This window comes from Brassica napus, chromosome A3 (assembly GCF_020379485.1).
Source record: "Brassica napus cultivar Da-Ae chromosome A3, Da-Ae, whole genome shotgun sequence".
In the NCBI taxonomy this organism is placed as follows: domain Eukaryota; kingdom Viridiplantae; phylum Streptophyta; class Magnoliopsida; order Brassicales; family Brassicaceae; genus Brassica; species Brassica napus.
Genome location: NC_063436.1, coordinates 25,316,972 through 25,330,430, shown reverse-complemented (window position 1 = coordinate 25,330,430; position 13,459 = coordinate 25,316,972). Strand labels below are relative to the sequence as shown.

The 13,459-nt window shown below is 33.0% G+C and overlaps 2 protein-coding genes and 1 long non-coding RNA gene across 3 annotated transcripts; 1 reads left to right on the top strand and 2 right to left on the bottom strand.

Moving 5' to 3' along the window:
- The first annotated feature begins 58 nt into the window (after nucleotides 1-58).
- LOC125589947 lies at nucleotides 59-1,533 on the top strand. Its single transcript, XR_007326122.1, has 2 exons — nucleotides 59-1,157; nucleotides 1,266-1,533. It is a non-coding gene; the product is annotated as an uncharacterized LOC125589947 (long non-coding RNA).
- On the bottom strand, nucleotides 1,380-3,381 carry LOC125589943. Its single transcript, XM_048762662.1, has 2 exons — nucleotides 2,616-3,381; nucleotides 1,380-2,485 (listed from the first exon to the last, which is right to left on the bottom strand). Exons 1-2 carry the CDS (start codon nucleotides 3,324-3,326, stop codon nucleotides 1,706-1,708), a joined length of 1,491 nt encoding a protein of 496 aa, XP_048618619.1. The 5' UTR covers nucleotides 3,327-3,381; the 3' UTR covers nucleotides 1,380-1,705.
- Nucleotides 3,382-3,988: 607 nt separating this feature from the next.
- On the bottom strand, nucleotides 3,989-5,655 carry LOC111214704 (protein INAPERTURATE POLLEN1-like). The gene is made up of 2 exons (XM_048762655.1): nucleotides 4,629-5,655; nucleotides 3,989-4,546 (listed from the first exon to the last, which is right to left on the bottom strand). The coding sequence occupies exons 1-2, from the start codon at nucleotides 5,319-5,321 to the stop codon at nucleotides 4,208-4,210; spliced, it is 1,032 nt and encodes a 343-aa protein (XP_048618612.1). The 5' UTR covers nucleotides 5,322-5,655; the 3' UTR covers nucleotides 3,989-4,207.
- Between the last annotated feature and the right edge of the window lie 7,804 nt (nucleotides 5,656-13,459).

Genomic DNA, 13,459 nt, shown 5'->3' with positions numbered 1-13,459 from the left:
AACTTAAAAGTGTCATATATATTCTGGATTTCTTATATACATTAAATATAAAAATAATATATATAAGTATATAAATCTTTTTCGAATACATTTGGGTATCTGAAATACTACAGTTCGGATCGGATTCGGTTTCGGTTCTCTAAACATCAAAATTTTGAATAATTTAAATATTTAATCAATTTTGGTTCGGGTTAGGTACTACTCTTTCGGATCGGGATCGGTTCGGTTCTTCAGATTTGAATTTTTTTTTTCAGCCCTAATATTGATATGAAAAACAAATAGCAATTTATTTTTAAAAAATATATTCGCACGGGTGTGCGGGTCAAAATCTAGTTTATTTTCTTATTTTAGGAGTCAAGGTCAACTGTGACAAAAAAAGAAATTAAAAAATCAATTATTGAACATATAATTTACTTGGCGTAGAAACAATAGATTTTAGAAGAATACACAATAAACGCAGAAATAATTACACGCCCAATCTTTCATTTTATGCTTGCAATCTTGTTTCTCTTTTCTTTACCAAGCATATAATCTTTGTTAATCATCTTTTTGTTTCTATATATATATTTAACAGTTTCTGCTTTTATATCTTTAATTGATCATTTTTTCCATATTTTTCATAAATTAAGTTTCTGCTATATCTTTTAATCACTCTCTATCATAATTTATTTCACAACGTAGCCCTGAAGCCCATATAAGGGAGATTCTGTCTAAAATGGTAACTGAAACAAATCCTCACTTCATAGAACATTCTGGTTCAGTTTACAGATTAAGGCATAAAAGAGAAGTAAAGCTAAAGAGAAGTAAATCCTTTTACAAAAACAAAGAGACTCTAGAAAGGTACTTACTTACTTTGGATATATATAAGTCTATATGGTCACATATGTTATATTATTAAGACTTGTTTTGTTTCAATATGATTCAGGTTTTAGATGTTCGTCCTGTGATAGAATGGAACAAAGGAAAAGCAGTTGAGTTTCTGTTGGAATCTCTAGGATTAAGCAAACGATGATTTTCTACCAATCTTCATAGGAGATGACAAGACTGATGAGGATGCGTTTACGGTACTAAGGGAGAAGAAGCAAGGATTTGGAATCTTGGTATCCTCTGTACCAAAAGAAAGCAATGCTTTCTACTCTCTTAGAGACCCCTCAGAGGTACAAATTACGTAATAGTCTATACCATCGTATATGTTACATTATTATTTTTGTTTTTTTTGAACAAACGTATATGTTACATTAATGGTTGGTAAAATGGTGTTGCAGGTGAAGAAGTTTCTCAAGACTTTGGTGAAATGGAGAAAGATGGAAGACTCTACAAGTCATTTGATGATTTGTGTAGGAGTATCAGAAGAAGCTTCATTCAACTCTTGCTTTCTATTTTTTTTTCACATTTTAGCTTTCTATATCTTTAATAGTCTCTGCTATTATATCTTTGAATTGATCATTTTTTTTTCCATATTATCCATGAATTAAGCTGTATTTAAAATCACACTCTTTTCATAATTTATTTAAACGCTGAGAGAGCACATAGTCTAAAATGGTAACCGAAACAAATCCTCAGTTCATATTAATAGTCTGGTTCAGCTTACAGATTAAGGCGTAAAAGAGAAGCAAATCTAAGGAGAAGTACAAAAAACAAAGAGACTCTAGAAACTACTTTTAGTATCATATCAATCCCAAGTATATAGTGAAGGAAAGTGGGACTAGTAGATAGAGTTCTTAGCTGCAGGACCAATATGCATTTCCCTATCTAAAAATATTTTAAGGTTCATTTCGTTCATGGCATGTACTTTCTCCCTTACATCTGCAAAGCTAACAAAACCATATGTGGCTCCACTTCCTTGGTCAACGCAAATCTTTGCGTCCCTAGCCGAATGATAACGACTAAACCGCTGGAGTAGCAACTCACGCGTGGCCCATGGGGCCAAGTTCCCAACATATATAACGTGATCCTGTTCAGGTGCATGCTGCTGGTGCTGGGCCATGGGCGGTGGTGGAGGCTGAGGTGCATGCGGATGAAAATTGTGGTGTGCGCCAAGAACCACTCCGAATGGAGCAAAAGGCGGGAAGAGCTGGCCGTGTCGTGGAAACGGACGTGCATACTGATACGTGGGCGGTGGTGGACGCTGCTGCATCATGGGCGGAAGATAATACTGTACAATAAAAAATCCGGATGGATCAAAAGGCCGGAAGAGCTGGTGGCCATATGGTGGAAGCAGAGGTGGATACTGCGGCTGCATCATGGGCGGAGGATTATTGTTCTGGTGAACCAATCCGGATGGATCAAAAGGCCGGAAGAGCTGGTGGTCATCTGGTGGAAGCAGAGGTGGATACTGCGGCTGCACCATGGGCTGAGGATGATAATTATGGTGTGCATTAACCTCTTCCGATGGATGAGGAGGCTTGAAGAGATTGTCATCATCTGGTGGAAGCTGCTGGTTAATGAGATTATAACCAAATAGAGAATTCTGAAAAGCATTATCCTGCAAAAATTGTAGAGATAAAAACATATAATCTCAAAATATAAACATATAATGTCAAAATCAACTCAGTAATCATCTTTATAAAAAAAACAAAGTTGTAAAATCAATAAGCCATGGGGAGAGGAAGAACCTGATGTTTAAACCCTGAAAGAAGCTTGCACACGCTTTCAAGAAAGAGAACCTTTTGATTCATGTTCAACACTCCAGCAATGTCGGTGATCACACTCATCCTCAGTTGATTCGCTTCACGGAACATTCTCACAAGCTCCTCCATGATCGCCGCACCACCACCCTCCTCATCCGTCGTCACTGAAGTCGCCGTCTCCATCACTACCGTTCCACTCTGAGAATCACGAAACGACGACACCCACTTATCCGAGAAACGTCTTATAAAACCGTCTTGCGCTTCCCTCATCTCACGTAGCAGACGCGAGACTGTTTCGTTGATAGTGGTCTCGAGCTGGAGCGACAAGTCTTCCCACGCAGCAAGAGTACTGAAAGTGCGGATCCGATCTTGACTGAGTCCGACGTCGTCGATGAAAGACTGGACAAGGCTGGTGAAAAGAAGAGGGTTGATGTCGCCGAGGAGGAGGATCGGCGTCTCGAGCGAGTTGCTGCGCCATGAGGGTAAGAGGAAGTAGAGGATCGTGTTTTTGTTGGCGTAGTGGTTTAGAGTGTCGTAGTATGAGTGTATGTCGCCGAGGACGGCTTTGTTCTTGGCGTCGGTAGGGAAATCCCGTAAGGTAGGGAGACAGCGTTCGGTTACGTGTCTGGACCAGTCGGTGTAGAAGTCATCGAGTTGGTTGAAAGGTCTGTTACGGCGGAAGAGATCGTCAGCCATTTCTCGGAGAAGAAGACGACGACGATGATCGAGAGGGTTTCTTGAAAGGTGCTTCTTTTATCGTTAGGTTTGCTCTGTTTTTTGGAGGGAAGGCATATATATATATAACGAACTCGGGTTAACTGTATAACCAACTCGAATCTCAAAAAAAAATTCAAGATTCGCTTCGGTTAAATACTTAAATCACACGAACCATGCCAATTTATAAGGTAATAAAAACCGGATTGGTTTGACTCTAATCAATTCGAATCTCATAATAATTCTATTTGGTCCGGTTAAATCGCTAGAACCATGCAAATTTAAACCCAATTTTGCTTTTTCTATTTGTTTTCTTATTTAAGTAATCAAAAGTCAGCTTCAAAAAGAAAAAGAAAAAATCAGTTATTGAACAGGTATTTTACTTGGCGTATAAACAATAGTCACTAGAGTCTAAATGACTAGACCATGCGACATTTACAAATTACAAACATCTTTTGTTTTTAGAAGAACACACCATAAACACATAAAAATTAAAGGCCCAAATCTTCATTCTATGCTTGCAATTTTGTTTCTAATTTTCTTATACCAATCATATAATCTTTGTTAATCATCTTTTAGTTTTCTATATCTTTAACTGATTATTATTTTCCATATTATTAAGCTGTACTAAAATCACTCTCTATCATAATTTTTTCCACAAAGCTACCCTGAGCCCATATGAAGGAGATTATGTCTAAAATGGTAACTGAAACAAATCCTCACTTCATAAAATCTTCTGGTTCAGTTTACAGATTAAGGCATAAGAGAGAAGTAAATCCTTTACAAAAAACAAAGAGACTGACTCTAGAAATTAACCGCTTTAATTAGTATCAACATCAAGTATATAGTGAAGGAAAGTGAGGCTAGATATTGCGGTGAGCTTCACTACGAAGATGCATTGGCTTTTTTAAAAGCATAGCACCGTTCATTTCCTGAATAGCACGCCATTTCTCACTTTCATCTGCAAAGCTAACAAAGCCATGTTTTTGGCCACGTCCAGGGTCATTCACAATCTGTACCTCCCTAACCGAAGGATAACGTCTGAACATCTCTCGTAGCATATCACGCGTGACATTCCGGTCTATGTTCCAAACGCATATATCGTGTAACACTTCAGGCTGCTGCTGCATCATTTGCTGATAAGCAAGTTGATACTGTAGTGCAACCTGGTTAGGAAAAAACTGAGCCGGTACATGTGCAAGCTGTTGGATCATGGAAGGGTTACCCAAATTTTAGATTAAAATAAAAAATAAAAAGTGTTAACCGGAAGAGAAGAGAAAGAACCTGATGTCTAAACCCTGCAAGAAACTCGCATACGCCTTCAAGAAAGAGAGCCGCTTGATTCACGTCTGATAAATTAACAATGTTGACGATCGTAATCTTCCTCAGCTGATTCGCTTCACGGAAGATTCTCACAAACTCCTCACCCAACGTCACTGAAGCCGCTGTCTCCATAACCGTCACACTCTGTCTCCCACGCTGAGAATGAAACCACGAGACCCAGTTATCCGAGAAGCCTTGTATGTAACCCTCCTGCGCTTTCCTCACCTTACTCAGCAGACGAGAGACACTCTCGTTAACATCGTTCTTGACGTCATCGACGAAGTGGTTCACCGGAAACGCTAAGTCTCTCCACGGGGCAAGACGTAAGTGGATGCGATTCGGATCTCTCAAAGATTGGATGAGACTGATGAAAAGATGAGGGTGGACGTCGCCGAGGAAGAGGATCGAGGTCTCGAGCGAGTTTACGTGCCACGAGGGGAAGAGGAAGTAGAAGATGGTGTCTCTGTTCGCGTAGTGGTCTATAGTGTCGTAGTATGAGATTAAGTCGTTGAAGACGGCGCCGTTAGTGACGGCGGAAGGAGGAGAATCACGGAAGAGAGGGATGCAGCGCGTGGTTAGGTGTTCGGACCATTCGGTGTAGAAACCATCGAGGAGATGGAAAGGTCTGTTACGGCGGAAGAGATCGCCAGCCATTTCTTGAAAGGTTTTTTCTTTTATCGTTAGGTTTTGCTCTGTTTTATGGAGGGAAGGCAATTATAACGAACTCGGTTTAACTGTATAACCAACTCGTGTCTCATTAAAATTCAAGATTCGGTTCGGTTAAGTTACCAGAACCATGCCAATTTAAAAGCTCGTCGTTGTGGCTTTTGAGGAAAGGCAATATATGTACTGGATTGGTTTTGACTCTAAAATCAATTCGCATCTCATAAATTTTCATTGGGTTCGGTTAATCACTAGAACAATGCAAATTTAAACCCAATTTGGCTTGTTTTTATAATTTATTTTCTTGCTGTAGGAATAAAAAGTCAACTGTGAATAAAAAATGAATTAAAATTCAGTTATTGAACACACAATTTACCCATAATATTCTCCGTTCACACTACCCTATTTATTTGTGTTCAAGCACCGTTAGATTTGTCTTCTAGATATCGCCAAATTATTTAATTGCTTTAATCAAAAAGAGAGCTAACATTCAGTTAAAACAAGTGTTTTGAAACCCGACCCAGACCCGCAGTTGAACCGGTAAACCTTGAATCAAGCAAAATTATGAAAAAAACTGGTCTCTTAAGGGCTTCTCTCCTATTTAGAAATAGTGTGGGTCATGTTAAGCCATTTTCGGAAACATATGTTATGAACCAACGTACCGTGACCAAAAAAAATATTATGAACCAACGCGAATCAATTCGAAATAACAAAGAAAACTTAAAAGCAAAAATGTATTGAGCCAAATACCCATTTAAAGTTTAATATATTATTTTAACTATAACTATGCTTTTGATAAAAAAAAAAACTGTAACTATGCTTCAAAATCCACCGTCACAACATTGACCACCTTCTTCTTGTTCCTCTTCATCGAGCATATCGCTTCTTAGCAAATCTCAACGTTGATTCAAAATGCACCGGCCGTTAGATACACATTCATACACTCCTTTCACGATACAATCTCTATCTTTTGTAATCACTGTCCAATCACCGAGATTGAATGCCTTGAGGTATGTATAATAGAAGACATGGTGCTTCAATGGAGTTAATGCATAAGAAAAATGCTGTTGATATCGCCATTGATGGAGTTTTGCAGAAGACAAACATATATTATTATCATGTTGTTTGATTCATGGTAAGAAGGTTTTTTTGATTCATGCTAAAAACCTACATTATATTTTTTTACATTTAGGTGTTTTTTTAATGATAATATATAGTTATTACAATTTATATTAGTGAATATAAGTTTGGGTATTTAACCCTCTTGATCATACGGCTCTTGAATCAGTTCAGGTCCTAGTAATTTATTAGTGATTAGTGTAAAGTATAGTTGTCGGATAATGAATGAAAAATATGGTTTAGGTTTAGGGGTTTCTTTTATCATGTAGATTTGGATAATTGTGAGCTCTGTTGAATGTAGAGTTATTAACAGAAATAGACACATTTTGTATTTTTATTACACCATATAACACAATGTGCGACCGAAGTAGTTTATTGTGGTTGAAGATCCATTTAACTTCAGAAAAGCTAAACTAAAGATGGACATTTAGGTAAATTGACATTTTTTAGTTAGGCTGGTTAGAAAATTTAAAATTCAAAAATGTTGGGTAATGCACGGTGGACATGAAATAAAGTTGAAATACGTTTATATTTTATCTTTGGGCCCGTAAAAAAGTAGATCTGATCTGGTAAAATTATTTTCACAGAGAGGGAAATAGAGGGACGGTTCTGATGGAGAAGATGACGACTGAGAACGTTTATACGGTGGAGACTGACGGAGAAGACGATGTCGTCGAGAAATAAATGGACGTCAAAGGGGAAAGACAAAGGTTAGATCTTTTTCTTGTTTCGAGTGCGTTCGAGTTTAAGTTTCAGATTAGGGTTTGGTCCACGAAAGGACTCCAATTTGGGAGTTATCTAAGATTGTTGATGTGTTTTGTGAATTCTGGGTTTTGGGATTTTTGGTTTCAAGATTAGTGAAGAGATGGAGACGATGAGCTTCAGTTGTGGGCATTTGAAGCTATATCAGCTTGGCTTAGTCGTTTAGGGGACGATGACAAGTTGAAGCATCTAAGTTATGTCAATGAGAAGCTCCCACAAGACATATTGTTGGTTTTGGCGGAGGTGCAAGAGGCTGAGCATGATCCTCAGGTAACTATTTGTACACATGTACGAACGTTTAAGGTTGTACACGTTACGTGTGATGTACATGTGTACAACAACATATGTGTATATGTGTACTTTGCATACTATGCTTATATGGTTTGCGGTTGAGGTGTGTATTGATTTTGCTTTGGTTTGTCGTGTTTTTATGTTTGCTGCTGATTGTGCAACCTACGGTGGAGTGTGGGGAGGACAAGGAGGATGGCTGGGGAGAATTTGACGATGAATTTTTTGAACATAAAGTTGCCGACATGGTTAAGCTTCTGAAGGTTGGGCACAAATTCAGAAAACATAAGTGGAGTGGCGGTGATGCATTTGAACCTATTTACATGTGTACAAGCAAGTGTGTGCATGTGTATAAGAAAATGTGTACATGTGTACAACACTGAGTGTTTACATGTACACAAACAAGTATATGTACATTTAGGGTGTGTACATAAGTGGTTTATTTTGACATGTTTGTTGGTGTTGAAGGATGAATGTGTTTAGCATGATACTATAATATTTTTAGATGTTTTGGGCATATAATGTAAAGTATCAAGATGACTATTGATTCTAAGTAAAACTTTTCGCATTGATATGTATTTTTGTAGTGTACATATAAGTTAAAATTGTACATAGTAAATTAGTAATGATCCATGTAGAAAAATTGTAAGATCTCTTTAATCAAAAACCAAAAAGTTCACTATGATTGTCAATGATTCATATATACACAAGTTCAGTTGTACAATGATTTCTATATACATCGTATAATTTTTATACATTTGCAAATTTAAATATTTGTAAGGTTTATATTGTCAACGTGTACACATGTATTTCATTGTCCACATGTACACATGTTCATCAAAAAATCTATTTGATTTTATCATATAATTGCAAGTTTGAATATTTTAAGGGCCAATATCTTCTAATATCAACTAAAATCGTCTAATATAAAGTAGTGTACATACTATATGGTGATTTTAATGGTTTTCACAAACATCTACATGTACGCTTAATTAATAAACATGTACATGTACACTTAGAATGTACACATGGACATATGTCTACGTGTACACAATTTTTTAATAATTAATTCATTAATGACATCATTGTAATTATGAAAGATAAACATGTACATGTACACTTAGCTCATTGGTAGGAACAAAATGAAAGATAACCTCAAATCATTTGACTTGGTCTTATTGCTCTTAATTTCTTGTTGATTTGTTAGTTGCGATTGTCGGTGGTAAAATGAAACAAGACGAAGAAGGAAAACAGGTACATAGCAGCACGAGAAGTTTCTCAGTGACCAGAGCTTAACGGTGACAACAAGTGAAGCGGCTCGGGCAAAGATGCTCACCGTGGTTAAGGTTACCCGCATTCGAGCTTGTGTGCTCGTGACTCAATCATATTCACGATAGAGAGTTTTGACGAGGGCTGAGATGGTTCTGACGGCAGCGGAGATTCACAGAGAAAAGGGAGAGAGAACAAATTTTAACCATCCAATATGTAATTAAATCAATGGTTTATAGCAATTCACGTGACTTTATTAATTGATGCAAGTTTATTTATATCTATTTTCTAAAAGGATGTAACTAGATTAGTTAAAAGACAAGGAGAAGTTAAGAAAAAATATCTCAAGAGTAGAAAGTGTCTTAAAATATAATAAATAAGAGGTAATGTGACCTATTATGTAAATATTTCTTGTATATTCAGGTCCCACATTACGATTTTTTGACATGGCTAGATCCTACACCAAAGAGAGAGGGTCGACAACTGAAGTTGTCCAAACTCTTGCATAGATAATACAAGTAAGAGAATACTTCAATACTCACCGGCTAAACCACTTGACGGACATTTTTTTGTTTTATTAAGAAAACTTCATTTGAAAATTTCATACACTTGGCGTCTAAACAATGTTTGAGCACCATTACATGTGTTCGAACAAAATCACCGTTGGGAATGACGAGGAACTAAATACACTAGAGTCTAGACCAATACAGGAATCTAAGGGCATCTCTAATCTCATTATATTTTTCATTATAAAATAAAGTTTAGAGTAAAAATACTCCAACAAAAATATGTTTACTCAAAATATAGAATAATTTGTTTTTTTTAATTCATCATTCTATTTTCTATTCTAAAATATAGTATCATTAGAGCAAACTTAAACTCTATTAGAACATCTCCAAAAAACATGTATAACTTCAAATATATAGTGTTTTATTCTCCAAAAAGGAACTTCAAAACTTAAAATTTAGAATTTTAAAGACTGAAACTTCATATTTAAAGTCTCACTACTCAAAACTCTAAATTTGAAGTTTCATCTTTTTATTTGCATTTTGGTCCTTATAATTAATTACACATCACATTTATGATTCTAAGTATTTTTTTCATTTATCGTTTTAATATTTATAACTTTTGTATAACATAATTTTTTCAAATTTAATTTTATAAACTCAAATTTTACACATAAAATTGAATAAAAATTTTAAAATAAGATTTATAATATTTTAAAACTAGAATTAGACAACAAGAATATAACAAAAGAAAGTTAATAATTGTTTTTAAGAAAAAGATACATAAATACATAATTATTACATAAATTTAAATATTACAACAACACTAATAGTCTAGTAAATTTGCTCCAGAACCTCTAAAATAATTGTCCAAACAAATTTTATATAACCGAGATGAAACATTACGAAAATAATTATATGGAATAATATAATATTTTGCTTATAGTTTAATATTTAATTATATATTTCTATTTATAATTTAAAATTTTAGTTTAAAATTTTATTAATTAATATCATTGTAATGCTTTTACATATGTGCTATTTATTTATAAATGTTTTATGGATTTACATTATTTATATGACAAATATAAAGACCATAGCGTAAATTATAAATAATTTTGAAATTATATTTGAAGTTTTATTTTTAGATATGCTCTTATAGAATTGCTCTATTTTAGAGTAAAAATAGAGTAAACAATTGGAGATGGTCTTAACATTGAGACATTCTGTTTATTACCATGCGACATTTATACATTACAAACATCATTTATATTTTAATTAGAAGAACACACAATAAACATAGATACACATGCAGATAGATTTTAAAGCCCAAATATTAATTCTATGCTTGTGATCTTTTTTCTCTTTTCTCTATCAGTCATAAAATATTTGTTAATTATTGGCTTATTGACGATTTTTCAGAACCATACGCAGAAGACTGCTATATCTGGCGGTAAAGCTTCTGCCCTAAAGGTGGAGGTACCAACTGATAGGTTCGTATTTCAGGAGCTGAAGAGAGGGGATTTAACTTTTAACTTTTGTTTCTAGTCCAAAAAATTATGAGTTCGGTCTGCGATAAAAAAAATATATTTTTGGCCCCTGGCTGTTGAGTTCATCTCAACTCCTTCTCACTCAAATTCTTTGGTTGATGAAAAAGTAAAACCTTTCTTAATGAATGATGTCCTTGATAGTCAAAGCTTTTATAGGTGAAAGTGAAATGCTTCTAAAATATTTGAGGTGGTAGGACTTTATAGCCTATCCAAAAATGAAAGAGTTCAGCAGTAATCGGAGTCGTAGGAGCGTGGCCGTGGTGGTCGTAACTCCTAACTAAATTATATGTTTTAATAGAATATTAGATTTTAGTTCACTCTCTCAAAGCGCGAGATTTATCTCTTTGTAAACATCTTTAATTTATAACTAGATCTTGAACATGTATTTGCTCTTGTTTATATGTACAAAACATTTAGTTTTTACATCATTAGTTATCTATTCTAGTAAAATTGAAATACAAATAATATTTATCTATTTTAAATGGTTTCTTACATATTTTCATTATTTTTTAATCAATTCTAACCATTTTATTTATTTATTTTTTTCAAATTAAGTAGAAAATATTTATTACAAAGTATAAAATAGAACTTACTTATTTTAAATGTTTATTATTTTTCTTTTTTTTTTTTACTTTTCTTAAGAGCATCAATAATTGTATTTACTATAATAATCAACACCATATATTTTAAATGTTAACCATAATAATTTCACCGTTTTAAAAAAAAATTGCTTCATTTGTGACAAAAATTTAGACCGGTTAATAAATAAAATTTTTATTTTTTTTAAAGAATCAATTAGACATATGCATCCGAGTATCCACTCGGATACGAATTGATTTTTTATATCGACGTATTTTGGTTTTAAAACTGAACTCTATTCATATATTTAATTTTTTTGGACGGGGTTTGAGTCGGATCCTTCCGGATTCGAATAAGTTCGTATGAACCTAAAATATCCAAATAACCCACATGTTTAAAACTGTCATTAAACCATTTATAAAGAAAAAAAGTAAAATTAAACCGACCAAGCTCTAGTATATATTATAATATAAACTTTTTCAGATGTGTATTAACAGGTTCACAATAATGTTAGTTTACTTGTTTGTTATCTAATTAATGTTCTCAAACTTTCACTAATTAAATTTGTAGCTTTTTATCTTTATATATTTATTTCAGTAGATTTGTGTTTGATTATTAGAACATTTAGTATTAGTTATTGTTGGTATGAAAAATGAGCCACATTGGCATATATTCCTACGATAGAGTGAACCGGTTTGGTTTGATTTTAATAGGTGGTGAATCTTATATATTAAAACAGAAGTCACAATTTTGATTCATGTGTGATTGTTTTTTAAAAAAAATGGACCTAATAGACCTATTACTAGAAAGTCATGTTACATTTAATCTCTAATCTTATCATTTAAATTTTGGGTCTACCAGAAATTTTCATTGGACTATAAATAATTAGATTTAAAAAATAGATTATCTAACAATGATTAATATTTACTACCTTAAACCAATGAAAACAAATTTTAAACTATATAATTTATTTTAAAAATTAAACAAAAACTAAATGTTTAATTATTTACTCGATAATATAAATCTATGAAGCGAAAAGTTTAATTTTTAAAAAACATTCTTAATTTGTGAAATGTTACAATATCTTTGATTATGACAATAAAACAATATTTTACTAATCTTTATATATATAGTTACGATTTTAATAATGAAATAATAATCCGAAAATATATATATATATATATAGAAGAAGATACAAATACATGTGAAAGTTTAAAACAATATATTCAATGAAAAAATATACCGTAACCACATTATGTTTAAAAAATTGATAGACACATATATTATAATATATACCAATTTAGAATTGAAAACAAAATATTTATATAAATATAAATGAACATAAAAATTCGCAGGGTTGTGCGAATCGAGATCTAGTGATTTAGTTAAATTACAGTATGTTTGTTTAAGAGAAAGGAATATTCCTACATAAACTCGGGTGATTATGCTTAGACGTTAATAATGTATAATAAATAAAATGTTATTTAATTTATGACTTTCTAGTGAAAATCCATTTTTAAAATATCATACATGAAAATAAGTTGTGATTTCTATTATAATAGATAGGATTTATACATTTATATTATACTATGGTTTATGAATTGTTATAACTATTTTAAATTTGTTTGAAAAATATAGATGTATATCATGTTGTATTTATATCATACTATGATTTTTTTATTTTCTATATTGAATCAATTTTCTGTTATAATTTTTGCAGAAATTTTTATACTTTTCTCCATATTAAAGTTTTTGGCAGTGTAAAATTTTATAACGTACAAAACAACTTAAATTATAAAAGTTCGAACTGGTTTTATATTTTTAATATCAGAAAGGGTTGAGAATATTATAGTCGTATATTAGTTGTAAATATCAACTTACGTTTGAAGCATGTATAAATTTGGTTTGATGTTTTGTTTTTTTAAGATAATTAATAAATCCTTTAATTGTGCAACGTGAGTGTATATATATAGGGAGATATGAGCATGTATAGGGGATGTGGATTTAGTTAATGTGGTTTAGTAATTTTAGGAAATGTGGTTTTAGTTAATTAGGA

What these genes read in the sequence shown, in the direction of transcription:
- LOC125589943 (XM_048762662.1), bottom strand. Translation starts at nt 3,326, where the DNA reads ATGGCTGACGATCTCTTCCGCCGTAACAGACCTTTCAACCAACTCGAT. An exon ending in TTTCAGGGTTTAAACATCAG is followed by an intron (nt 2,486 to 2,615) that starts GTTCTTCCTCTC and finishes CAATTTTTGCAG; the next exon opens with GATAATGCTTTTCAGAATTC.
- LOC111214704 (XM_048762655.1), bottom strand. Translation starts at nt 5,321, where the DNA reads ATGGCTGGCGATCTCTTCCGCCGTAACAGACCTTTCCATCTCCTCGAT. An exon ending in TTGCAGGGTTTAGACATCAG is followed by an intron (nt 4,547 to 4,628) that starts GTTCTTTCTCTT and finishes ATGATCCAACAG; the next exon opens with CTTGCACATGTACCGGCTCA.